The following is a 27,349-nucleotide window of genomic DNA, read 5'->3' as shown; positions in this document are numbered from 1 at the left end:
TTGTTTTACAAGAGATGGTTTTGATTAATCTGAAGGATGTAAGACCATTGGCTGGTCTGCTGAACCCAGAGTCCTCTATAGATTTAATAGTTGTATAATACAGTCTGCCCTTACATACTTTGTGTATCTTAAGTGTTCATGCTTTAAAGGGTTCCCTGTTTTATATACTTTCTCTATTTCGCTTTCTTTAAGATTGCATCACACTGTCTGTCTTGGTTGACTGGCAGGTCACATATTGTTTAATACAAATACACCCACCTGTTATGTCACTAATGAGCGCACACAACTCATGACATGTGCTACTATTAACTTTTCTTGAACATATTCTGTGTTTCTCTTTCTTGAAATTAAATTTGTTCACATGAGATTGACTAGCAGACTCTCTCTCTCTTTCCTACAAAGCACCAGATTAACAAAACGATTTCACTCTTTTCTTAATCCTTCAACACTCAACCAGATGCAACAGCAAGATTGACTTAAATCTGCAAACCCGCACACACTCACAAGCCATGAACTTTGGCACTGCAAAAAGATGGCAAGCCTACTGATGCTCCTTTCCAACATGTTGAATGATATTTCATTTTAATTCGGATCTCATGAAAACTTTTATGGTAAAACATACCAGAGAATATCATCACATGGGTTTTTACTGCACCAAAGGAGGATGTGTAACAGAAATAAGACACAGTATGATTTATGCAAATCTGCATCTGGAGTTTTTAAGTGTGGCATTTGCATTTGGAAGCTGTGGCTCTGAACCTAAATCATGTGGATCAGGGAGACCTCCATTTTTTTATTTGTTTGTTTATTTACCTAAATCACTGTAATCATACCCATCACTTTACTTCATCTGCATTGGTGACATCCCAAATGAATCACTGTGCAGCAGTAAGGTTTTAAAGATGACAGGTGAAACAATGCTGTTATTATCCCAGACATCAGTGATTATCTGTTGACTTCATTGTATTAAAGTTGCTTCATTATCTCTTTCAGACTTTGTAAATGAATGCGGCAGAATCTCTATTCTCAGGTGAGAATCTCATCTCCTCTGTCACAGATAAAAGAGTTTGAACGTTATTTGAATTGCAAATGTGTGCCATCATGCTTCAGTGGCAGATTAATTTTTTTTATGAAATTCATTTTCCATGTTCCTTGTCAGCAGGCTTGGTCTTATAAAACCTTGAATAGAAATAACCCGTGATAATAATGGGTTTCTTCCTGTCTGGAGCTTAATATAATGGGGTTCAATAAATATATACATGTTTGCCATGCCAGGCATTCAGTAAGATCTAAATTATGTAGAGAAGGGTGTTTAGACATGATCATTTAATCACAATGATCACCCTACTGTGATCATTTACTTAATGTAAATGTACCTTGAATGCAGCTTTGGATAAATGTGTCTGCCAAATCCATAAATGTACACTTCCAAGAGGTCTAATTCATGTAACATATTTAATATTCATGAAAATGTATAATTTAAAAGCTTTCATGCCCGCTTGGCGTCTTGCAGCCAATCAGTTACGCGCACCGTGATGATGTCACGTAATTCTATTCATATTCATGATCACAGTCTTCTCGGTACTACAATCACAAGACTTAGCGGATCTTCAAGCACACAACTCACAAGACGACGAGTTTCTGCAATGACTCCACTTAATTCTTAGTTTTGTTCTTGATTTTATTCCAAGAAAAACATATTTCTTTAACAGTGAAATCTTCCTCGGAGTCGTAGTACCGTATTGCAAAGTCTTTAAAAATGTAGACCACAATACAAAATATCTCACACGAGCAAACGTGTTTAAAGTGGAAATGCAAGAGGGTAAGTTTTTGTTTACTTATTGATATGAATGTTTTGTTGATAAATTTAAGTCTAGTCGAGTACTATGTGCCCACTTGTTTGTGCAAGTGTCGAATATGTGTAGGCTAACCATGTATTTTGTTTTAACTGAAGTAAAAACCATGGTTATTTTTCGTAAGGAATTGTAACATGTTATTGTATTGTTTACGGGTTGTTAAACTAGACTGTTTTTAAACATACAGCGCGTGCCCATTTTTATCGACGTGCCACACGCGGATGGTGCTGAATGGACAGCTCCCGCTCTTTTTTCCCGCTTTTTACTGAGGGTCTCAAGCATGAACAGACCCTCGCTTAAAAACCTGTGGCTAAATCTCCCGGAGTTTATTACATAATATTTATTCATGACGTCATTTATCTACAGAATCAAGTCATTTTTTAGTCACGACATTTGTGTGGGAAAAAGCTATTTTTTATCATGCAGTGTTTTCTACTGTACGCAATGTTGTTACTATATAGGCCATTTTTTGCAAATCAATGAGTGAAATTAAACGCAGATGCTTTATAGATACTATGAGACTTTAACCATTATAGATTGTTTAACGTGAATATGCTGTTAAACATAATCTTAATGGATGTTCAAAAAACTGACAGATTTTTAATGTGAGATTATTATGTAAACACAGTTTCTGTTGTCTTGCAGTCTTGTTTTTGCTTATCCTGATAGAGGAGGGGTTTGCATTGGCACAGAAAACACAAGGTTAGTACATCCTAAATGTTGCAACTAATGGGCGTACACACCAAACGCGAATTCAACGGTTTGTGCGAGTAAATTACATACAAAGTGAATGCAACGCTATTTGCCTCAATTGCGTCTTCGTTCAAGTTAAAAATATTTAACTCAAGCGAAAAATTAGCATGACACAAGTAATCTAGACTAGAGCAAGGAGCAGCGATGCATCGCGTTTCTCACTTTATGGGGTGTACACACCAAACGCAAATTCAAAGATTTTCTGTGAGTAGATTACATACAAAGTCAATGCAAAGATGCGAATAGATGCAAACTTGCGGGTCGGGGGCATCTTCGCGGAAGTTGAAAATATTAAATTCGAGTGAAAAATTTGCATGACACAAAGTTAAATTCTAAGTACACACCAACTGCGAAGCATCGCATAGATTACTCGTGGGATTTTACTTCATGTCATGCTCATTTTTTGCTATAGTTAAATATTTTCAACTTGTGCGAAAACGTGTTTGAGAGTAAGTTTGCGTCTATTCGCATCTTTGCATTGACTTTATATGTAATCTTCTCGCGCAAATCATTGAATTCGCATGTGGTGTGTACGCTCCATTAGACTTAAATAAAAACTTGCATGCAAATATAGAAACTATTGAACTATTTATTTAAAGGAATTCAAGTCTGTTGACTTTATCTTAAATATCTTTATGTAGATCATCAGATGGTATTTGTGTGTGTGTGCTATTTCTTAGCATTGCCTCAAAATGTGGCCGTTGAGGATAAGAAGCCGGCACACTGTGGGACTTTGATCCAGACAGCCAATGGAGGATCATTCAGTTCTCCAAACTACCCAAAAACCTACCCAGCAAACAAAGAGTGTGTGTACATTCTGGAGGGTACGTGTCTTATTTCTTCCATTGGGTACATCTTGTGAATTGTGTTCTAGATGTATCAGTTCTGTCATTACATTTGAAATACATTATAAGCACTTGTCAGTCACTGTAAATATATTTTGCTGTAATTATGCAGCTGGTTGCCAGTAACTTACTGTAGAAGAGAAAGACTGAAAATGTTTCATGTTCATTTAACTTTGAACAAACTGTTTCCTGTAAAAACATAAATGTGAAATCTACAGTAAGTTACTGGCACCTAGTTGCTAGTTATACCCAGTAATACTGTAATTTCTACAGACATTTTTACAGTGTACAGTCTTTAAAATAAAGGTGCTACAAAAGGTTATTCACAGTTATGCTATAGAAGAACCTTTTTTTGGTTCCCCAAAGAACCATTCAGTCAAAGGTGCTTAAAAGGTTCTGTTTCTGTTTCACCGTCTCATCAGCCCACCCACGAAAGAGAATCGAGCTGACATTTGATGACCTCTACTACATCGAGCCATCATTCGAGTGTCGCTTTGATAACATTGAAATTCGTGACGGGCCGTTTGTTTTCTCTCCGTTGATCAACCGTTTTTGCGGGGCTCTGAGTCCAGGAGTGGTCACCTCCTCTGGACGCTTCATGTGGATCAGGTTTATCAGTGATGAGGAGTTAGAAGGACTGGGCTTCAGGGTGAAATATTCATACACCGCGGGTAAACAAATACACACACATACTTTATGAATCATCGATCAACTTATGCAACTTGCAAATTTACTTTAACCCGGATTTCTTTTCAATTTTCATTATATTTTTGGATTTGTCTTTTTATTTCAAAAACCCATCTAGATCCTGAATTTTATCTTCATGTTGGAGGACTCTTGAATCCCATTCCAGGTGAGCACTGCTGTATATACATAAACTAAAGCTGGTGTAAATACTGCTTCTGTATTTTTTTTTTTTTATACATTTTCTTATTCCAGGTTAATGTGTTGAGACATAACCCTACTAAAAAAAACAGCTAAAGCCAGTTTAAGATGGTTAGCTGATTTTAGCTGGTTTCCCAGCATGATTTTAGCGGTTGTAGCACAGTGGTTTTAGAGCCGTTTTAGCCACTTATTTTTGCTGGTCGGGCTGGAAGACCAGCTGACTCACTACCTAAAACCAGCTTGACCAGGCCGCTAAGCTGGTTGGCTGGTCTTAGCTGGTTTACGATGGAGGTAGCTGGTCCTTCCTGTCTGGAAAAGCAAGTCAAGCTGGTCTTCCAGCCTGATCAAGCTGATGGCTCAACTGGTTTAAGCTAGTGAGTTAGCTGGTCTTCCAGCCTGACCAGCTAAGAATCACCCAGCTACAAATTTACAAAACCAGGCTGGGAGACCAGCTAAAACCAGCCAACCAGCTTAGGCTGGTTTTAGTAGGGAATTCGTTTGTCATTGTGTCATTTGTTTGTTTAATTATTTATCATTGACTCATTGAGTTTGGGGGCGAGACTATCGTTTGTTGAGTCAAAGACAGTGGAAAGGATTTTTTTTTTTTTGAGAAAATAATAATGTGGAAACCACTTCTAATAATGTAAGATTTTTTAACAACATTTACTCTGGGTTTCATTTTTTATATACATGTATATGCATTTTTTTTTACAATTTTGTTACAAACTGGGATCACTAATATCTTTATAGAAGTACCTTTTTGGTTCCCCAAAGAACCATTCAGTCAGAGGTCCTGGTGATCACTAATATCTTTAGTGACTTTAGTTATCATCACAACAACAGACGACACTTTCAGTGGCCAACAAATATGAATGTAAATGAAATCTCTTATGGACTATATCTGAAATACTCTAAAGATGTAATGTTATTATATCATGTTATTCCTGTCTTCCTGATGTCTCATTTTCTTAGACTGTCAATTTGAACTGTCTGGATCAGATGGTATTATCAGATCTAGTCAGGTTGAGGAGGAAAACAAGGTGAAATCTGGAGAAGCAATCGATTGTATATGGACCATTCGAGCTCCGCCTATGTCTAAGGTTAGTATTGCGGTCTGCATTCTCCTTCCTAACATACAGATATGTCAAAAATAAACCTCAATCCATTAGATATTATTATCATAAAAAGAACACAAAGTGAAAAGGTGTTGTGTTATCTTGAAGGGATTTATTTTGTGTTTTTGCTTATTAAATATCTTGACCGATCAGAATCATGCATTTCAGAGTCCTGTAATAAATCTTTATATTCATTTATATTTACACTTACAGTGATCTGTTAAATTTCTCTCACACACACAGATATATCTGCGCTTTCTGGACTATCAGTTGGAGAACTCAAATGAATGTAAAAAAAACTTTGTCGCAATTTACGAAGGCAGCAATGCCATTGAAGACCTAAAGGCCAAGTTCTGCAGTACCGTTGCCAATGACATCACAATTGATAACGCTGTGGGTGTGGTCCGAATGTGGGCTGACGAGACCAGCAAACTCAGCCGATTTCGTATGATCTTCACAGTCTATGCTGAACGTGAGAATTCATTCCTTTCTTTTTGAAATGATCGTCATGAAACGGATGTATCGATTGCCAAATTTTCCCTGTGGTGACGTAGCCTGGATAACACCAGACCAGTCTCATAGAGAATGAGATGTGGTCTGGGAACCATGTGCTAATTTTCTCGTATTTGAGGTGTGGTTTAAGAATGCCCAAAGCCGTTTCTTGGGCGCTACGAATGTCTATCAAATGCGTCTGTGCGTAGCTCATGGGTGATTCTCACGAAACCATTGAAACACCACGGCACTAATGATTTTAGCTTTAAAATGTGTAATATAGTAACATTAAAAAGCATCAGAATTAACACAATACTGTGTTCTATCTTGCACAATGTGTGATTTCAACATAAGAATTTATAATTGGAAATTTTATCTCATTTTCTGCTGAAATTCTCATTACCGCAATGTGTCCGGCTGTGTTTGAACATGCGTTATGTTGTAATTTAATCAAATTAACACAAAAGTATTAAGAAAAAAATAAATGGATGTTTTGCTAGACTACTTTAGATGACAGAAAAAATATTTACTGAATATTCATGTATAATAATAATGAAGAAAAATTAGGAAAATGATGTGTCCATGCCTGATGTTCTCATCCTCCGCAACACTTTTTCAGAACAGTTTAAGCACACATACAGAATTTTAATAAAGTTTGATTTTGAGTGACCAAGCACATGGACCAGTTACTTCAAGATGGCTACCAGGTAAGATCATTTTTTTACAGTTAATTTGAAATATTGTCTTGTCAGAATGCTTACACAACATTTTGATTATCATTACCGCAACAGATGCTTATTAAATGTTAATTTAATTAATAGAAGCATAATACTTTGATTTTAAATGCATGTGCAGAATCTCCAAATTATGTTCTTTCAGGTTTGTCATGTCATTTTGAAAATATGTCAGTGTTGATGTTTTCTGACTGTTGCGGTAATGAGATTTTTTAGGACTAATTTTTTTAATTATGTTACAAAAAGTGTTAAATGATAAGTACAAGTTTTTAAATTAATGTTCCCATTTACTCCAGACTTTGTTTTTCAATGTCTGGTGGGAAAATAAGTAAATTTAAGCAATTTTTACATTTTCATGCTTGACATTTTTAAAACCAAGTTTTCGTGAGAATCACCCTCATAGCCAATTGTTTCAATTATACCACATGAGATGACGTATGTAGAGCGACATAAATTCAAATGTAAACGACTTTTATCGGTGCGTGTACACACAGCTGAAAGCTATGCAACGAAACCGGTAGCTGTATAATGATATTGAAAAGCAACACATTTTAGTGGCACTGTGCAGTACCGGCATAATGAACCTGCTGAAAAAAACAATTACAGAAAATTCTAATGGTTTCCATTAAAATACCAATAAGAACCATTAGCTTTTACCATTAAAACCACTACACTGTAGTGTGTTTTGGGCCATATTCCATTAGAACCAATAAAATTCCCAATAAAACCAATTAAACCAATAGAATTTCTTTAATGGTGTCTATTGTTTTTTTTAGCAGGGGACAATATGATATTAATAAATAACACTTACCATTTATATGTTAATTGTACTTTGTCAACGACGATGCCTAGCACTCCATGGATCATGTCTTGCCATATCCAAACATCCTTCTTGGATATGAAATAGTTTAATGCCAAAAGTTGCTCTTTTTTTTAAATAAACTTGTGTTTAAAACTACTTAGAACACTATCTAAGGCTGCATTGAAAAGTAAATTTGCGTCTGCTGCCGTGTTGGATAAACAAAACTGCGTCGGTGTGTCGCATATACGTCATCCTCGTCTTGCTGCCCTCTCCCCGTTCTGTGATTGGTTCCCTATTTCATGGGCAAAAAAGGTCCATAGTTTCCATGCTAGACTTGCAGTGTGAATAAATTTGTGCGCAAGGCAGCATGGGGAAACCCAGGTGGTGAGTGAAACTGGCTTCTGAAATGAAATAAGGCAGGGATGGATTTGAATTTGTCCACCGAGATCTGATTGGATCGTTTGAAGTTGGTTCGTGTTGCTAATTGCTAATCGCAGCGATTTTTCCCGGACCCCTCTTATGACCGTAAGTAAAGAGAGATCGTTTTGAGGAGGGGAGGAGATTTGCATTTTTGATTAAAGATTATGAGGGGACATGAATTTTAAAAAAATAATGAAGCTCTTAGATAAGTTATTTGTAAAAAAAAATTTTTTTTTTACAAAACATTAATTACAGTTTTTTATTTTATTTTCATTGCGACTTTAAATTCAAATTTTTGTGTACGAATACCTTTATGGGTGGTTTATATTATATCATCATATCATATTATGTTTATATTATATTATGTTTATATTATATTTAACTTAAACTTGATTACTTACTGTATGTATGAAAAAAATGTATGAATTGACTTGCATAATTAAGTTATTTAAACTTCATGCTGCATTTGCTGCTACCCAGTCTCACAAAGTTTCGTGATATAGTCACGTATTTTTTTGATTCTTTTTTCGTGCTATTATCACGAAATTTCGTGTTTTTTCGAGACACCCCTCGCTGCAGACTGTAGCGCGGTGACATCACGTACTGACGTCAGGTATGTTCTACGTATCGTATGTCTTTAATGCGCATGTACAAAATATTTCACTTTAATCAGTAGGTGGCGGTAATGCGCCTAAAAGTTTAATGCCAACCTTAATAATACAGCGAAGAAGAAGTTTTTCTCGTCTGCAATTCTGGATTAGCGTTTTCTCGAAAGGGATTAATTCGATTGCGGTAAGTCGATTACATAAAATAAATATTTATGCTTTATGTTTGCTTTTAGTTGTTATTAAACATTATTTCTGTTCAAAATTGTACATTCGAACTTTTTTGCTTATAAAACGCATTTTGTTTCTCCCTAGTAGTTTTTTACATTCACACATCATGTTGAGGAATTGAGATTCCCTATATTTATCAAATAACATTTACGTTCATGTGATGGGTAAAACCTGTTTATGTGAGATATTTTATATATAGTGTTTTTCTTTGGAAAACATACATTCCAAAACATATTATCGTAATTTTTACTCCACTACATTTCATAATTTCAAGTTTTTGGTTTATATTTAATATTTAAGTACTACATAAAACATCTAGTAATTTTTTTGTACTTTTACTTAAGTAAAAATTATTTTCGTACTTTTACTCAAGAAACTAAAAGTACACAATTTTTATGTAATTAGGCATTAAATCAATTTTAATATGCAATGTAAAAGGAATACACAGTATGACTCTATGCTTTAGAATGGTGTGAACATTTTTTAGTAAAGAAAAGTAAATATTTTCCCTACACAAACACTTTGATAAAGCGCAGATGCTTGAAAAACGTAACTAAAATACTTAAGTATTATACACCTCTGTTATTTTCTAACTAATACATCCCTTAAAGGAAACCGGACCAGAGAATGAATTGATGCCATCTGTTTGAACCAAAGTGCTCAGGAGGAAGGCTTCCTTACTTGAGGACTGCTTCAGCATGTAGAAGGAACAGTAAGTAACAGCAAGCATACAACTATATTTTTACCTTTTACCCTTTACCCATGCAGTGAAGTACTGTAGTATGTGTACTATTAAATATGACCTTGAATGTTAAAAGATTTTAAAATATTCTTCTTTGAATATTAAAAGATTGTTAATGCTTGTCTTTTGGTAGTGAAGGATCTTCTTGAACCACAGGTATATATACTTGATTACTTGACCAAGGTATAAACTGTCAATCTATCTGTTTCTCTTTTTATTGTCTAATGTAGTTGCATTTTAAACTGACTGTTGGCTATTTTTGACAGATGTCACCTGAGATCCTGTGGCAGATCCTGATGGGAGTAGTCAAGGTTGATGGCGATGTGGCTGTCTTGAGGCTTGCACTCAAATGCTAGATGTTTAGGGACATTGTCAGTGAGCCCAAATTTAAAGAACAGGCTCACTTTTTGGGGCTTGACAGTAAGTTCTTTAAATCCTTAATAATGTGGAGTACTCTAAAAATTATTTAAGAAAACTCTTTGTCCGTCTACATCTTTATTCTCTGGTAGACTGTATTGCCTTCAAAACCTTTCAACTTTCAGCTAGAAAAGTACCCTGAACTTAAAATTGTACTAAGCATATCTTTGTCTAGCATGTGTAAATTAATCTCATTTAAAATGTTTTCCTTATATGACTATGTTAACATGATATTTTAATGCCGTTCTTTATAATAATTGAATATGGTTTGATTTGTATTTTGTCTAAATTAGGTCATGAGAACTGGATTGTGTTCTACAGACAACAGTTTCGGATGCCCTACTGTCTGATTCAATGCTTCCACTGTGGAGTAATCTTCAAAGACTGTCCACCTGGCAATGTTGGGGAAAAATATTTGCACAAGTTACATAATAATATACGAGCATATATTTGACATGACTTTAATTCTCCTATTCATTAAAACGTATAAGTATACAAGTATAGGTTTTGTCTTTATTTCACTTGATAGTACTTGATGCTAGTATTGCATCCCTAAGTTGATGTTTCGAATTAAAGTGCAGTTCACCTCACAGATCTTTCATATTCTAATGCTAAACAGGCTCTTTAATAGGACTTAGGTCAGATGATGATGTGGGTCACATATTGTTTGATTTCTTTTTATATTTTAGGCCCATAATAATTAAAATAGTCAGTGATGCTTTTTGCAGTATGGGATGGTATATTGTCCTCCATGAAAGTAAATTTATTTCAGAAGACATAATTCCTTCTATCTCATAGTAAAAAACTATGTTTTAGGAACTCTACATATCTTCTAGATGTCCATTTGACACCCCCCAGGGACCTACAATCTTACTTCCCAATATTCCAGTCAAAATCATTACTCTGCCACCTCTCCCTAATGTTACAGTCTTGTTTGAACATAGTGGCTATTCACCAATAATCCAGAATGACATTCATCTATACTATTCAGTGTATTTTTGCATGTCTTTGTATTCTTATAGCTCACATCAAATGTATTATTTTTGCAAGTTTTGGTTTGGGGAGGGGTAGAAATACAGCTTTATGCACTTAAGGATCCTGTATCGAGAGGTTCTTGGGATTCCAGGGACACCAGCAGGTTTAAATACATGTTTTCTTGGTGTTTTTTAATGATGCCTTTTTCTAATATTTTCCTAAAATATATTTTAAAAGCCTTATAGTCAAATCTCATGAATCTTATAATAGTTCAATGATTTCTGTTTAGGGACACCAAATATAAATTGTTATATGAAATAATTTGCTTTTTTATACCATATTGTATGAGAACCACAACTTGCTCTATAATATGGAACAGCATATTTTGCGTATTTTTCAAAGTATTAAAATATCTTTTGACATTTTTATTTCATTTAAATATAACAGCATCCACACGGTCATATAACTGTTGAGGGTGAAATAGAATTTGAAAACTTACTGGCTGTATTGGAAAAATAAACAAAAATGGCATTTGCATAATCATTTGGAATGCAGTGTATTATACCCTGTATATCGTTTCATGTGTCGTGTTTATAAAACGAAGCAACACATTGTGTTATCATGGAGATGTGTCTTCCAAAATAAAGGATGAGGAGACTGAAAACATACTGTACGTAGTTGATTTAACTTTAAAGTACTTTACCATAAATGTCTAACTTTTTTTTGAAGGCAACAAATATGCCCCGAAATATAAAACCCATAAAAGAACCATATGTCAGAAGGAAGATTAAAATATATACAAGGTGTCATTAATGTTCACTGTTCCAGTACACAAAATAAAGTTTGCGCTGTACACACAGGTTTAAAAAAAAGTAACTTTAAAATACAACCGATAAAGCTGAGTTTGCTCTGTATTTCCCTATACTTGTTTTTATGCGTGTCAAAGGCGTGTCACACGTCGTTAAAAGACATGAATATTAAAGACATACGTGCATGCGCACAGAAGACATACTGACGTCAGTAGGTGTGATGTCACCGCGCTACAGTCAGCAGCGAGGACTACTTGGTTTTTTCGTAGTCGTATAACGAATTCCTGTTTTCGTGTGATTATCACGTATTGGTTAATCGACTGTTTCCTCCCACTTTTAAACCATTGTCGCTTCGGCTTAGGGTTAGATTTGGTGCTTGCATTAGAATGTCACTTAATATATTGATCTATACTATTTTTCCTGATTTATTTTTTTATATGTCGCCTGGCGTTAGGGTTAGAGTTGGGTTTGGTTAGGGATGTCATTTTATGTAAATCTAACCTGTAGCAAATGGCTCGGAGTCAAATAGAGGCCATTGGGCATCTGGATTTCAACAGCCCTAAAATTGTGATAATTAGATAACCCTGTCTCCTCTATCACCTATCAAGGCTGTAAAGTGGGCAACAATTAAAACAAATGCCGTCGTAAAAGGACGTTCAAAGGAATTCCATCAGAGCCGTTCAAACGAATATCGCCAGAGACACAACAGGGGGCGCAGACTGTATGTCTGTGATGAAACCACATTTAAAAATCACAATGAGCTGTTTAAATGTATATATATGTTATATCCCTTTACTGCATGATCAGGTATGTGTGATGTAACTGTGTGTTAACACTTTAGTTAGATTTTGTTCACTGTAGCATGGTTCATATCTTAGGTATGAAATTATTATTCAACGTGATCTTAAACCCATGTCTTGTCTAGTATCGAATTAATCTACTCTTTATTTCCCAATCATTTCTATGTATCATATTACCATAAGCCGCATCAATGTCATTTAGTATCGATTTGAAGAGTTATGGAAACAAAGTTTTATCCTTATGCAATTACGCAAATGTGATGTCTGAAAGAACAAAGGCTTGTTTCCCCGCGCGACCGAACACTTCACGCATTGGTCAAACACCCAAAATGGGCTGGGCGTGTGAAAGGTCAAAACGGCCTATCGCCCAAGCCATCATAGCTCAATTGCTCAGTTCGCTCAATAGCTCAATTCGAACGATTCGCTCAGTAACTCAGTCAGTGGCTTAGTTCACTCATGAGCGCCCAGTCGCCCGGTTACCCAGGTAACCCGTCAGCGCAGTTTGGAAACTCGCTGAGACTCACCCAGAGTCCCTCGGATTCATCATCTTTTCTCTGAGCCCTGTCTCTTCAGGACAGTCTTTCCTGGCTCTGCGCTAGAGTTCGGAAAACCACGCGGACCAATCCGCCCTACGAAACACCTTAACGGACTACATCTTACGAACACATCTGGACTCTCTCTCTCTCCTTGCTCGCACCGCGTGCAGCAGAAACTTCGCAACGAAAACACAAAGAGCCAAATGCAAGTATAAACTTGTTTTACTCGCTGATGTTTAAGCTTTACCCCTTATAAAATTAAGGCGCTACTTAGAGATTATCCGATGGTTTGTGCAGATGTTAAGCAATAGTGCTTTGCCAATCTTTTACTCTCTCTCTCTAGCTCTTTCAATCTTTTCTTTCTCATCTATGTTTTATGTTATTGTATGTGTGTATGTTTAGTTAGTCGTTATATGTACTTCATTTTATAGTTAATAAACCGGTTTGCATTTTCACAATTGAATTGTTTCTGTGTTCAATGCTCACGAAAGTAAAGTCACTATCTCTGCCTTTTGATCCAGCTACACGCTGCGAGTAGCACTGTATATCAGTGAGAAGGTTAATTTTAAAGGCCATGAAATTAACATTTCTTAGACGTTAATATACGATTATGGATATATGTCTTCGGTGGACGAACACATTAATTAATTGTTATTATTAATTCTGCTACGCCAGGTAAAACCTGATAAACTTGTATAATTAATTACAGTTAATTATACATAATATTCCCTTTTGAGCTAAAATCTAAGATTCCCTTGGGAATCCCCGTAGTGTTTCGGTCGGAGGTTCATAGTGTTTCAAATAACGTTATTTCCCTCCTCCCGCATAAATTCGCTACATATAATGGTGGAGAACGCGCGGGCAGATTTAAACATTATTTTCTGAGCAAACCAGTTACAAATCAAATGTGTTTTTGCATTGTGTGAATGAAAAAGAACTATCAGCTATAACTGATTTCGCTCTTTATTTGTATGAATGAAAATGTATTTTCCTGTATCATTTTCAGGACGTAACAGACTCGCGCCCCTGTTATGTATAGTTAACTGCAGTCTTTAAGGTAACCGTATTAAAAAACACTTTGATACGCTGCATTACCGTCTGATTCCGCCTAATAAAGAGTAGAATTCCTTTATTTAGAGCGAAGCGGTGGTCGAGTGAATACTCCCATCTGATAAGGCCTTTTTGTTAAATCTCCAGGAAATGATTTACAATTAGAGAAGCTGTCTATTGTATTTTTCCATTTTATTCACGTACGTGGATTTTTAAAATTGTAAGCACCGAGGGTAAGACTTTTCAATTTTAAAGGAGATAAAAACTTGATCAAGTATTTATAGTCACAACGTATGATAAAGCACGTTGGATTCTTGTTGATTTCGTGTCCCGGTAACGTAAGCCAAAAGAGGCACCGGCTGAACACGAGCAAATTACATCCGTCGTCTTGGCAACGCAGCGGCCGCCGATGTAACTACTGTATAGAAGCGAATCTTTGTCAGTTTAAAGCGTACTACCTAGTTCTAACACTAGATGTCAGTCTTGAGTGTCTAACACTTCTTCTTCTCCATTACTCTACGTCTGACTTCCGCTTTCTTTGTTTGTTGGGCGAAATATCGCCATCTAGTGGGCTCGTTTGGTCCTCTCATAAACTCTTTTGGGAGTGTATGACAGGAATCAAACTTGGATTTTTGACCTTACTTCAATAACTAGGTTATTCTACTACTTTGTAGTTTTATTTCCTACATATTGAATGTTATGGTCTTAAATTATAAATAATAATTAATATTGCTGTGGCTTTATTAATTTATTATTTCTTTATTTAATTTTTATTTTATTTTGATTTATTTTATTTCATTTTCTTTGCTGGTCTCTCTCACTCCTTACTCTCCTGTTCTCTTTTCTATTGTAGAGATTGTATTTTTAATTAAGTTTAAATTTAAATTCAATGCAGTTTGATTTATTTTAAATTTTAATTGAATCAATTCTTTACTGTGAATAGAATTCAGCCCCATAAGTCCCATTCTCAGTGAATTCATTTATGTTTTAACTGGTGCAATAGGATAAGCCCCTGTGCATCTCTTTAAAGCTAACACTTGATAGATGAATCAGAGGCTTCACCAGCGGTGAGTTCTACAAGAGACCGGTCCCGCTGAACTGACTCGAGTGTGTACAGTCGGGGTGCTGCGGTAGCTCCCTCCTTAGCACCTTAGGCAGCAAGACACAGTGCAACCTCTGCCACCGGGCACTCCAATCGCTAACCTTGCCAGCTGACACACCAAAGCCCTAGCGGCAGTGCCAGTTGGTGGGTGACACCTTTGAGTGCGGCCCGGCGGTGTGAAGGGTGTGACTGTTGAGCGGTCGAGGTGGGGAGGGCAGAAGGCCCGGCACTCTTGGCTGCGTGCTCAGGGAAGCGCCTTGTCTCTGTGTTCCACCCTGGGTTTCCTTAAATAGTCAACGAGTGTTGGTGTAAAAGAGATGCACTTTTCTCCCCTCTGTAGCCACTAGAGGCACCAGATCCCTATCAGGTTGGGCCTAGCCCAGCCAATCTAGCTAAGCCACTCCCCTAACTCGCATGACTCCATAGTGCCCTCTCCCTGTAAGGCCCTGTCATCAAATTTAGGGTAGAGAACCTGCTAAGCTGAAACAGGAAACCCCTTTTTCACCTCCTATCCTTTTCATTTTCCCAGCCTTAGGACTTCGTCTGTTGGCTGTCTCAATTCACATTTTCAGTTTATTTTATTATTTTTATTTATTTTATTTTATTTTATTATTTTATTATCATTTATTTGTTTTTTCCTCTCTTTTCCCTTTCCTGTTTCATTTCATTTCCAGCAACCTTGCTTTATGTTTTATTATTTTTTTTTATCATTATAATTAATTAATTTTAATTATTTTGATTCACTTTATTTTGGGTTGAAAGAGCAAAACTGCACAAACCATTAGGAGAATTCATTAGTAATACGCTCGAATAACCAAATGTCCAAGGCGACCTATAGGTTTTAACAAAGCGACAAATTACTAAAATTTTTCCCTTATTTCCCCACACTGATTATCTGTGCCGTCGGAGAAAGGCCCTGATAATAAGCTTATAGCCCACATATATATATTTTATTGCCGTAGCTCGCTGAACTGTGCGGACTCGCATTGGCTCTTTGTGTTTTCTCTTCTACCAGTGTGTCAACATGTCCAGATTACCAAGCCCTGTCAACCACTGGGACCAGCTAGAGGCCTGGCTCAGCGCTGTGACATCTGAACTCCTGCCCAACCTCGCCAATGAACTGCAACACTTGGAAAGAGAGCAACTCGACGGCACCCTGGACAAGTTCATAGCCCACGACCCAACAAGGAGCTACAGTCACAAGGACATAGCCAAGATCACAGGTGCCATCGCTCACAACCTCATCATCCAGCTTAAACTGGGCGAAAGGAACATCGCCCAACTGGAACAGGATGCAGCAGCTCTACAGCTCCAAGCGGCAGAGGCACGGAGGAATCAGGAGGACGCGCAGAATCGTCTAGATCAGCTGACACAGGGATCAGAAGATCAACACCCATCGACGGAGGAGGAACACTGGAGGCTAAAGGACAAGATTGGACAACTCCAAGAGGCCTTGTCAAAACTCCGCACCGACACAGAGCACAAGGAGCAACAGGAAAAGACAGCCAGAGAAGAGCTGTCTGGAAAGCTCCAGCAGGCTGAACATCTTCTGGTGAGAGCAAAGGCAGAACTGAAGGAACGTGATGCCAAGCTGAAGGCCTGTGAGAATCACCTGCGAGCGGCTCGAGATGAAGGTCGAGCTCTGGCTCAGCAGCGAGACCAGGCAAGGGACGACCTTGACTCCGCCCAAAGAGAACTCATTTATGCATATAAACTGCAAGCTGAACAAGTAAGGGAAAAAGCAACCTTTCCCTTTCATTCAACCAGTGAGCCTGTACCCCCCCACCAAAGCTTTTCTGTTGAAAAGGGGGGCGGGAGCCCACTGTTAAAGACATCAGCCAGCATCCCAGAACCTCTCACTACCATAGGGGGGTGGGGACAGACAAATTTCCCAAGGTCACCTGCAGACATGCCCGGCGTGGCACCCAAAGACCTCGACAAGCTGGCTAGAAACATCCCAACATTTACCCCAGAGCCTGCAGGTGGCCATGATATCCACTCTTACCTGCAGGACATTGACTTTTATTTGCAAACACTGCCAAATGTAACCACAAGAGACAAACTGTATCTGCTACGGGTTACTTCCAGTCGTGAGGTGAGGAGTTTCCTTGACCGGCAGCCAGAAAATGTCAAGATGGATTACAAGCAGCTGCAAAAGGCTTTAATAGAAGAGTTTTCGGATCCAGAGGCAGAACAAGGACTTGTTACAGCGATGGACCTCAAACAGAGCCGAAACGAAACTCCACAGGCCTACTACAACAGACTCAGGCGAGCTTACTTTGGCTCACGGAATGAGCCAGGAATGGAGGAGGACTTTAACTTCAGGACCCTCTTCCTGCGAAATCTTCACTTCACAGTAAGCCAACACTTAGGGGTTATGGCCTGCCCTCGCACGATGACAACCAGGCAGCTGCGGGACTTGGCCCAGAAAGCTTATGGTAAACAAAAAGCGGCCTCTGAAAAGACTGTTAAAAACCCTGTCATTCTCCCTGTCTCTGAACTGTACCCTGAACTACCACTGGAGGGCGCACGACAACGCCACAGTGAAAGACCTTTCAACAGAGGGCCAAGAGGGTCAAGAGACTTTACAGCCAGCCAGGAATGGTACAGCCATGAAGGGGCTCGTCCCAAGCACCAAATGGGACGCGCCGAGAGGTCATGGAGCCGGCTAAACTCATCAGACAACCAGAAGGGTGGCGGCTCGTGGGAACCTGGCCGACGACCTAGAGGTAACCGTCCTGCACCTTGCAGATCAAATACTGGTCACAGACAACAGAGAGATCAGTCTCGATACACACAGAGCAAGGCTAAGTCTGAACTACCCCAGAAACAGAGTGACACAGACACGTCTGAAACAGCAGAGATTCTGAGAATATTGAAGGAGTTAATCCAAAAGAGGCCCCACAAGGAGGACCACGAAGACAAACCCGACTCCTTATTCATCCCACAAACCAAAGGCTTTGGCATACAAACAATATCTCAAACACCAACCAAACAAAGCCTGCAAGTACCAGAGAGTGCTGTGTTAAGTGTCTCTTTCCCTCCAGAGTCACAGGAAACCAGCCTTGACTGCCTTCCTAGTAATACCACAGCCCCAGTACCAAGCCTCCTGGGAAACCTGATCGAAAGAGGAGAAGCTAAAAAGCTATATCTATCCATCACCTTGGAAAATGAGGTTGAACTAGAAGCCCTCGTCGACACCGGAGCTGACCTAACGCTGATGTCATCCCAGCTTTTCACCAGACTCCAGAACAGAGCTAAGGCCCAAAATTTGACCCTTAAACCCCAAAGGTGTATGCTGAATGTGCAGTCTTACAGCCAGACTGAAGTTCAACTGCAACAGGTGATTCCCATCCACCTGACGATCGGTCCTATGAGCATCATACACCCTGTGTACATCTCACCAATGGACTCATACCCTCTCCTCATTGGCAAAGACCTGCTAGACCGCTTTGAACCCTTAATGGACTTTAAACAGTTAAAAATTTGGGCTCAAGTGCGAGAACCTTTACCCTTTCAATCAGCCAGATCATCTAAGGTAAACTGCCAGGTCACACAGGTCATGGACGACCCCCCAGCCAGCCGCGGGAACTTCGTCTCAGACCTAAACTTCAAAAGTTCACTGCTCTGCAATCTGCATCCAGCCAAAGACTCAGAGCCATACCCAGGACTTGACACACAAGTTCAACAAAATTTAAAAGATGCAGATGCCATGCAGGATGATGCAGATCATCAGAAACTACAAGCCTTTAACATCGCTACCCAAGCTATGTTAAACCACCTCTCAGACCCCTCCACCTACCCTATCACAAACTCTGACCTGTCTGCTGCTCCAACCCGCAAACGTCTCAACGATGTCAGGCACCTGCTGCGCATACAACACAACATCCTCGGGTATGTCCCTGATGACCGCACTACACCTGCGCTTGTGGTTCCTCAGGACCATAGGGGGGTCATACTAATGTATGCGCATGACACAACATGTGCCGCACACCACCGCACAAAAGCCACTTATGAAACACCGAAACAGGTGGCATACTGGCCTGGAATGCAGCACGATGTAGCAGAACACATCAAGAAATGTCTGGTTTGCTGCCAGTTCCAACCGGCTAAGCCAAACCATGGAGCACCACTTCAAAAAAGAGGTGTCAACTTTTCAGTGTCAGACCTCCAGATAGACTGGGTTGGACCATTACCCAGGCCAACGAGGGGCAACAAACACTTTCTCACGGTCATCTGCCAATTCACAAAGTTGGCAGAATGCTTTCCAGCACCCAATGACACCACTCACCAGTATCTGGATGAACTTCATCTGGGAACGACCTTCGCTTTTCGAACGACCAAGATCTGGTCCTACAGTTTCGCCCTGCCAATTCAGACAGCTCACCAACTGCTGTCAAAGAAATTTCTGCCACACTGGACAGGACCTCATGAGATTGTGGACAAACTCTTCCCCATTGCATACCAGATCAAGATGGGCAGGAGTCAGAAGGAACCAATTTCCAGATGGGTCCACCAGAACCAAGTCAAGAGACACTCAACATTATGGCACGATAGTAAAGGGGAAACGAACCAAACTTCTCCACACTGCCTCATCACTAGAACTCTGCCACCTAGGGAACAGCCGCCAATGAAAAGAAAGAGAACTGTCCTGACCAAACAAGGACCGGTAGTGCTCGCCTATTGTTCTTTCTCTCTCTCCCTCTCTGTCACCAGGATGCTGCTGTGGATCACTGTTCTGTACATCAGCCTACAGGGGGGATGGCCGCAACCTGAAATCATGTCGCCGGGTCCCGTCTCAGGCATCGTCCTTAAAGAGCAACCTGGACTCCTGATCACGAACTGCAGAACACATAGCCAAAAAGTCTATGTCCGACTCAACCCCCGTGATGTCTACAGAGCACACTACACAGCATTAGCACCAGAAACCAGTTGGGCAGGAGAACGATGGGCGCAGAACGCTATGATTCACGCAGAGGTTGACATCAAACACATGCTGTACCAACTTCAGAAGACACAGGCAGGTCTTGGCCGACAAACCAAGCGTCACAAGCGGTTCCTGGGAGCCCTACTCGGAGCCGCCGCAGCAGCCATTCCACCCTGCCTGGTACCCCTAAGCCTGGTACAGACCATTTTACCCTCCGCCACTGCAGGCCCAACAAACACCCTGCAGGCGCATCTGGCCTACTCCCTAGGTAGCGCAATTCCATTAAGCATAGCCCCTGAACAAGACGAACTTGCTTTTCTGATAAACCTGCCAATCATCGAGTCACACAACATCTACAGACTCAAAGACATTGTCAATGTTGGCTTCTGGCAGGGAAACACTCACATCAGAATACGCACCCCCACTTTCGTGGCTTACCATGACAGTAATGAACAGCTGTACCTTGCACCAAACCTGCACATGTGCAGCCTCACTAAAGACATTAATTATCTCTGCCCCAGCAAACCTTTCCTTCAGGACAACACTGACGGCATCTGTGGGCTGCGGCCCATGAAGATTGACTCTCGTTGTCCTGCCTCAGCTAAACCACGAGCCGAGGTCACTACCACCCAAGCTGAGATCGTAGGTGACCGATGGCTGGTCAACACCCCAGCCAGCACGGCCACTTTGACCTACGACCAACACGACACAGCCACCGCATCAGTGTACCAAACCAGACGATGTGGATCCAAGTTCCAAAAGGTGCGATTCTTCACATCGATGAACTCGCACTCTATCACCTTCCCAGTGAGGAGTACCACATCGAACTGGAATTTTCAACTTTCTTCAGGGACCACAACTTCACTTTAGACCCTGAACTGGAGATGAGGATTGCAGAAGGGGGGGACCCAACTAATTGATGTCACGCCCATCGACACTGCCCTCCAGGCACTTGCTCGCATGCCAGCTCTGCACAGCCTCCCTGTTTTCAGAGCCTGGACCGCCGCTGATACGGTACTGTGCCTCTCCACATGAGTAGGATACGCCCATACTCTTGGCCTCACTTTCATCCTGTACCGAAGAGTCAGCGGGATGCAGGAAACAGTGAACAAGTGCACAGCTGCCGTCCCTCGAGCCTTCAAGCGGAACCGTGGGAAGCAAGACACACAAGCCGAGCAAGAGCCCAACCTCATCGAAATCACCCCTCTGCAGGCACCCCGAAGCGCTGCAGAAAATTAAGATACACCTGCCATCCAGACCAAATGACCTGTCCAACCATCGCCTATTGAACCATCGCCCACCAAAGTCTCTCAAGACCCTGGTGGCCATGAAGGGGGGATATGTAGCAAATGGCTCGGAGTCAAATAGAGGCCATTGGGCATCTGGATTTCAACAGCCCTAAAATTGTGATAATTAGATAACCCTGTCTCCTCTATCACCTATCAAGGCTGTAAAGTGGGCAACAATTAAAACAAATGCCGTCGTAAAAGGACGTTCAAAGGAATTCCATCAGAGCCGTTCAAACGAATATCGCCAGAGACACAACAGGGGGCGCAGACTGTATGTCTGTGATGAAACCACATTTAAAAATCACAATGAGCTGTTTAAATGTATATATATGTTATATCCCTTTACTGCATGATCAGGTATGTGTGATGTAACTGTGTGTTAACACTTTAGTTAGATTTTGTTCACTGTAGCATGGTTCATATCTTAGGTATGAAATTATTATTCAACGTGATCTTAAACCCATGTCTTGTCTAGTATCGAATTAATCTACTCTTTATTTCCCAATCATTTCTATGTATCATATTACCATAAGCCGCATCAATGTCATTTAGTATCGATTTGAAGAGTTATGGAAACAAAGTTTTATCCTTATGCAATTACGCAAATGTGATGTCTGAAAGAACAAAGGCTTGTTTCCCCGCGCGACCGAACACTTCACGCATTGGTCAAACACCCAAAATGGGCTGGGCGTGTGAAAGGTCAAAACGGCCTATCGCCCAAGCCATCATAGCTCAATTGCTCAGTTCGCTCAATAGCTCAATTCGAACGATTCGCTCAGTAACTCAGTCAGTGGCTTAGTTCACTCATGAGCGCCCAGTCGCCCGGTTACCCAGGTAACCCGTCAGCGCAGTTTGGAAACTCGCTGAGACTCACCCAGAGTCCCTCGGATTCATCATCTTTTCTCTGAGCCCTGTCTCTTCAGGACAGTCTTTCCTGGCTCTGCGCTAGAGTTCGGAAAACCACGCGGACCAATCCGCCCTACGAAACACCTTAACGGACTACATCTTACGAACACATCTGGACTCTCTCTCTCTCCTTGCTCGCACCGCGTGCAGCAGAAACTTCGCAACGAAAACACAAAGAGCCAAATGCAAGTATAAACTTGTTTTACTCGCTGATGTTTAAGCTTTACCCCTTATAAAATTAAGGCGCTACTTAGAGATTATCCGATGGTTTGTGCAGATGTTAAGCAATAGTGCTTTGCCAATCTTTTACTCTCTCTCTCTAGCTCTTTCAATCTTTTCTTTCTCATCTATGTTTTATGTTATTGTATGTGTGTATGTTTAGTTAGTCGTTATATGTACTTCATTTTATAGTTAATAAACCGGTTTGCATTTTCACAATTGAATTGTTTCTGTGTTCAATGCTCACGAAAGTAAAGTCACTATCTCTGCCTTTTGATCCAGCTACACGCTGCGAGTAGCACTGTATATCAGTGAGAAGGTTAATTTTAAAGGCCATGAAATTAACATTTCTTAGACGTTAATATACGATTATGGATATATGTCTTCGGTGGACGAACACATTAATTAATTGTTATTATTAATTCTGCTACGCCAGGTAAAACCTGATAAACTTGTATAATTAATTACAGTTAATTATACATAATATTCCCTTTTGAGCTAAAATCTAAGATTCCCTTGGGAATCCCCGTAGTGTTTCGGTCGGAGGTTCATAGTGTTTCAAATAACGTTATTTCCCTCCTCCCGCATAAATTCGCTACAAACCCTAAAACAATGGTAAGAAAATAGGACAAAACAGTCGAGTAACCAATACGTGATAATCACACGAAAACAGGAATTCGTTATACGACTACGAAAAAACACGAAATTTCGTGATAATAGCACGAAAAAAGAATCAAAAAAATACGTGACTATATAACGACATTTCGTGAGACTGGGCTGTTTTTTACAGTGTAGTAGTACAGATGTTTGATGTAAGAGCTCCACCATGTGGCATTATGAAAATCATATTGTCTGTCTGGCATGTACTTCAGTGATATGTTTGCTTTACAGCTCCGTGTTTGGCCAACACATTTTTTTGTCACAGCAGCATGTGCATCAACAACACGCTGGTCTGTAATGGTGTTCAGAATTGTGTGTTCCCTTGGGATGAGAATAACTGCAAAGGTAAACGTGTGACTGTGCATGTCAAATTACCTGTGACACATTACATGTATGTAAATAATGCATGTATGTAATAATGTTAAGTTATCAATGTTTGGACATCATAAGTTATAATGGGGTAAAATTAAATGTGATCAGTTTTAGTTCCACAATATAACTTGATATAACTTACTATATAAGCTAAAATAAACCAGCGAGGTCCTGTACTGATTGCCCGAGTAACTTAATTACATTATAAGATTGATAATAAGTGTACAATTTCACTGTCCTCACATTTAATCAAGTATGCTGTAATGTATGAGGGATGCATGACTGAAGAAATGTAGTGCACTTAATGTGAGATAGTGGTGTTACGTACTACATGTGTTTACAATTAATCTTTCAAATGAACAACTTCACGTTTTTAATATGCAGTATCATATTTCTGTTAGTGTAATTTTAGTTTACAGGAATTTTTTAAATATTAAAATTATATATTTTTTAGGATAGGCCTATATAAGAATATTTGGTAATGTTAACAAGATTTTAATGAAGTATTAGTAATTGTTGAAATTAACATTAACAAAGATGAATAAATGCTGTATAAGTGCAGTTCATTATTAGTTCATGTTGAGTAATGTAGCTAACTAATGTTAACTAATGAACCTTATTGTAAAGTGTTACCATATATTTATATCACAAAGTTAGGCTATATATTTTTCAGCATGGCACATTCAAGTACACAATGACACTAGACTAAAATTAAATGGGTTTAAATTAAATTGAATGTAGATTTCTAGACTAAAATCTCATGGCATTTAGTTGAATAAAATTAGACTAAAACTAAATCAATTCAGATGACAAAAATATGACTAAAACTAAATTCATTTTTTGTCCAAAGACTATGACTATGTTTAATCTGTGTTTGTTCTGCCAGGTCAAAATTTTGAGGAGTTTGATTTCTTTTCTATATTAGGAAATAAAACCTCATAAATAAACTTTCTTAGTTTTCACTGCCCAGATCTACAATGTCTCTTTGTGTTGAGGACTAGTGCATCTTTGAGCCAACATTCAGTACGAGTAAAAATACTTGAGTACTTTTAAATTGGGTTACTTTAATACTTTTACTCAAGTCGTATTGAAATTGGTAACTTGTAACTTGTAGTGGAGTAATTTTTACAGTAAGGAATTTGTACTTTTACTCAAGTATGGCTTTCAGCTACTCTTTACACCTCTGTCCACAATTATATAAAACCCGTATGGGAAAACCCAGCCACAATCTTTGGTGATTTCTACAACTATGTTTTCTACATAAAAACAGAAAAAATATTATATTTAAATCTCTCTCTCTCTCTCTCTCTCTCTCTCTCTCTCTCTCTCTCTCTCTCTCTCTCTCTCTCTCAGAAAAGAAGTCAAAAAGTGTTTTCCAACAGATGAGTAAAACTCATTGCACTGTGATTGGAGTGGCAACTGGTGTGGTCTTTCTCCTTCTCATGATCTCTGTATTTATACAAATGAAACAGCCGAGAAAGAAGGTGACTATTTAAAAAATAATATTGGTAGAAATAATAATAAAATAATATCATAACAAATATTAAAAATAATAAATTAGAAATACAAAATTACCACATTTTTAATCCCCATCAGCATTTATTAAAACAATATTCAATATTTAGAGGTAATTTGGAGTAATTTAGAGTAAATTTTTTGCTGCTATATAGTGGTAGAGCATTGCATTAACAGTGTAATAGGTCATGGGTTCGAACCATAGAAAAAAGTGTCCGAGACGTCACCCATAGGTTTGTGAAGAGGTTTAATGAAGTAGGCGGTGCCTGCCGTCGCCATCTTGGCCGCACGTCACCACGCATCCCTCGCTGATAACCGAAAATGGATAAAAAGGCGGGACATGGGTGTAGCTAAGTTGGCTGGTTGCTGAAACCATGCCGCGTAGCTCGACTCTAGTGACTCTTATTAGTGTTAATATAATTTAAACAGATGAGTTACAAAAAAATGTACCCCCCTCACAGATGTCATGAAGGGAAAAATAAGCTATATAGACCAAAAAGACTTTTTGTACCAGGCTGTAAACATATTATTTCCTGCTGTAAAGTCGGGCATTTTAACATGGGGGTCTATGGGAATTGACTCCCTTTTGGAGCCAGCCCCTAGTGGCCAGTCGATGAATTGCAGTGTAAGTCACTTCCGTATTGGCTTCATCAGAGAGATCGGAAGGTTGCCCTTTGGTTTGACACATACTGATAAAAAATGTATACCTTGTAATCCACTGTAAGTCGCTTTGGATAAAAGCACCTGTTTTTACAAAAATGTAAATTGGTGCGAGTTAAAATATTGCAGTACTTTGACTGTTTGTTTATTTTCCCCCAACCCTTAATCTGTATCACTTAAAACTTAAAGGTTTTAAATCGAAAGAGTTTGGAAATGCAGGAATTCTCTGAGCCGCCCCAGTACGAGCTGTTCTCCATGCGGGAAGCTGAGATGTCAGATGAACTTTCGGAGGAGCTGGAGACTCTGCAGAAGCTCCGCCGGTCCTCCAATACATCCCGCTGCATCCACGAGCATCACTGCGGTGTGCAGGGCAGCGCTCCTCCCGTTGCCATGGCTACCAGACCGCATCACCTTGCTCAGGCTTCAGAGGAACTGAGCGGGATTGTAGGGGCCAGAGGCTGGAGCAGTTACCACGAGCGTAGGAGCGGGTCACACGCTTTCACACGCGCACACCCTTACAGGGCACAGAGTCTGCGTGAGACACTGAACGATGGGGAGTTGGGTCTGGAGGAGCGGGTTATGGAGGAGATCGGGTACAATGATGTTTTCAGCCGTGAAGGTGTTTTGATGGTGCGTAACCCTGTCCAGCAGCGCTCCCTGTCCATGGACTTCTGAATGATGGGAACGTCAGCTGACACTTCAATATTAGATGTAAAAATACAATACACACATGTAGCCTAACTATAAATGTTTCCATTTTTGATCATTTTATCACTATTGTGCAGTGGCGGCCGGTGACTTATTTTTCGAGGGCGCACGATGCAAAGTTCGTCACGACATGTATGTAGCCCGTCATGTGTGTGGTTCGTTATTTGTTTGGCGCGTCGAGTGATCCTGTGTGCATCACGTGTCTTAATGTCTTAAGGTAGGTGCCTGCTGCAGACGCGTTTAAGGGATTTATGATAAAGGAGATGCTTGCGTTTGCCAGATACTTGCATAATCTCATGCATAATCAAAGTTTAGTGTTAAGTGACTGTCTTGCGTGTATTTTGTGAACATGAGCGTCTCTTTTATCATAAACGGTTTTGACGCGTGTGTAGCAGGCACTTGTTTTGACATAACACGTGATGCAGGAGGGTTCACATGACGCGACAAACACACGTTTTGAGGACACGAGCAACACACATGACACCCTGGACACTTGTTTTGAATTTGCGCCCCTCAGATGAGCAGTCATGAGCCAACACTGCTATTGTGTTTAGTTTTCACTCCCACATCAAACACTCATCAAGCTTTATTGACATGAATGCACACACTGTTTTCTTCAAAATCATGTTTTGCATTCTCTTAGTATTTTTGTCTTGTTTTCAGTAAAAATATAAAAAATTCTTAAATTAAGATGTTTTTTCTAAGTTTAGTTTTTAGACCAAAAATATCAAATTTAAGTGATTTTGTGCATAAAACAAGCAAAAAAATCTGCCAATGGGGTAAGCAAAAAAATCTTGAACATTTTTCTTAAACACTAAATTCAAGAAAAAATTCAAGAAAAATGTGCTTGCCCCATGGCAGATTATTTTGCAGACTTATTTTTTTGGGTTGTTTTGCTCATCAAGAAAAAGCATCTTAATTTGA

At 39.5% G+C, this 27,349-nt stretch overlaps 1 protein-coding gene and 1 long non-coding RNA gene across 6 annotated transcripts; both read left to right on the top strand.

The window, feature by feature from the left end:
* The first annotated feature begins 467 nt into the window (after nt 1–467).
* On the top strand, nt 468–27,349 carry neto2b (neuropilin (NRP) and tolloid (TLL)-like 2b). Of its 2 annotated transcripts, none has more exons than XM_055173790.2 (10): nt 468–1,030; nt 2,502–2,558; nt 3,290–3,433; nt 3,877–4,125; nt 4,260–4,307; nt 5,312–5,439; nt 5,698–5,926; nt 23,402–23,515; nt 24,896–25,026; nt 25,907–27,349. In XM_055173790.2, exons 1-10 carry the CDS (start codon nt 1,003–1,005, stop codon nt 26,390–26,392), a joined length of 1,614 nt encoding a protein of 537 aa, XP_055029765.2. In that variant the 5' UTR covers nt 468–1,002; the 3' UTR covers nt 26,393–27,349. The 2 variants fall into 2 exon arrangements, with proteins under 2 accessions (XP_055029765.2, XP_055029766.2); XM_055173791.2 differs by lacking the exon at nt 468–1,030 and adding an exon at nt 1,579–1,822.
* On the top strand, nt 8,462–10,904 carry LOC129453978 (uncharacterized). 4 transcript variants are annotated; one of them, XR_012357756.1, is made up of 5 exons: nt 8,462–8,694; nt 9,350–9,450; nt 9,614–9,636; nt 9,747–9,900; nt 10,191–10,904. It is a non-coding gene; the product is annotated as an uncharacterized lncRNA (long non-coding RNA). The 4 variants fall into 4 exon arrangements; XR_012357753.1 differs by having other exon boundaries at nt 9,614–9,663; XR_012357755.1 differs by lacking the exon at nt 9,614–9,636.

This window comes from Misgurnus anguillicaudatus, chromosome 15 (genome assembly GCF_027580225.2).
Source record: "Misgurnus anguillicaudatus chromosome 15, ASM2758022v2, whole genome shotgun sequence".
Lineage (NCBI taxonomy): Eukaryota > Metazoa > Chordata > Actinopteri > Cypriniformes > Cobitidae > Misgurnus > Misgurnus anguillicaudatus.
The sequence above is the reverse complement of the archived record's forward strand: the minus strand, read 5'-3'. Positions and strand labels throughout refer to the sequence as shown.

What these genes read in the sequence shown, in the direction of transcription:
- neto2b (XM_055173790.2), top strand. Translation starts at nt 1,003, where the DNA reads ATGAATGCGGCAGAATCTCTATTCTCAG. An exon ending in GAGCTCCGCCTATGTCTAAG is followed by an intron (nt 5,440 to 5,697) that starts GTTAGTATTGCG and finishes TCACACACACAG; the next exon opens with ATATATCTGCGCTTTCTGGA. An exon ending in TGAAACAGCCGAGAAAGAAG is followed by an intron (nt 25,027 to 25,906) that starts GTGACTATTTAA and finishes TAAAACTTAAAG; the next exon opens with GTTTTAAATCGAAAGAGTTT.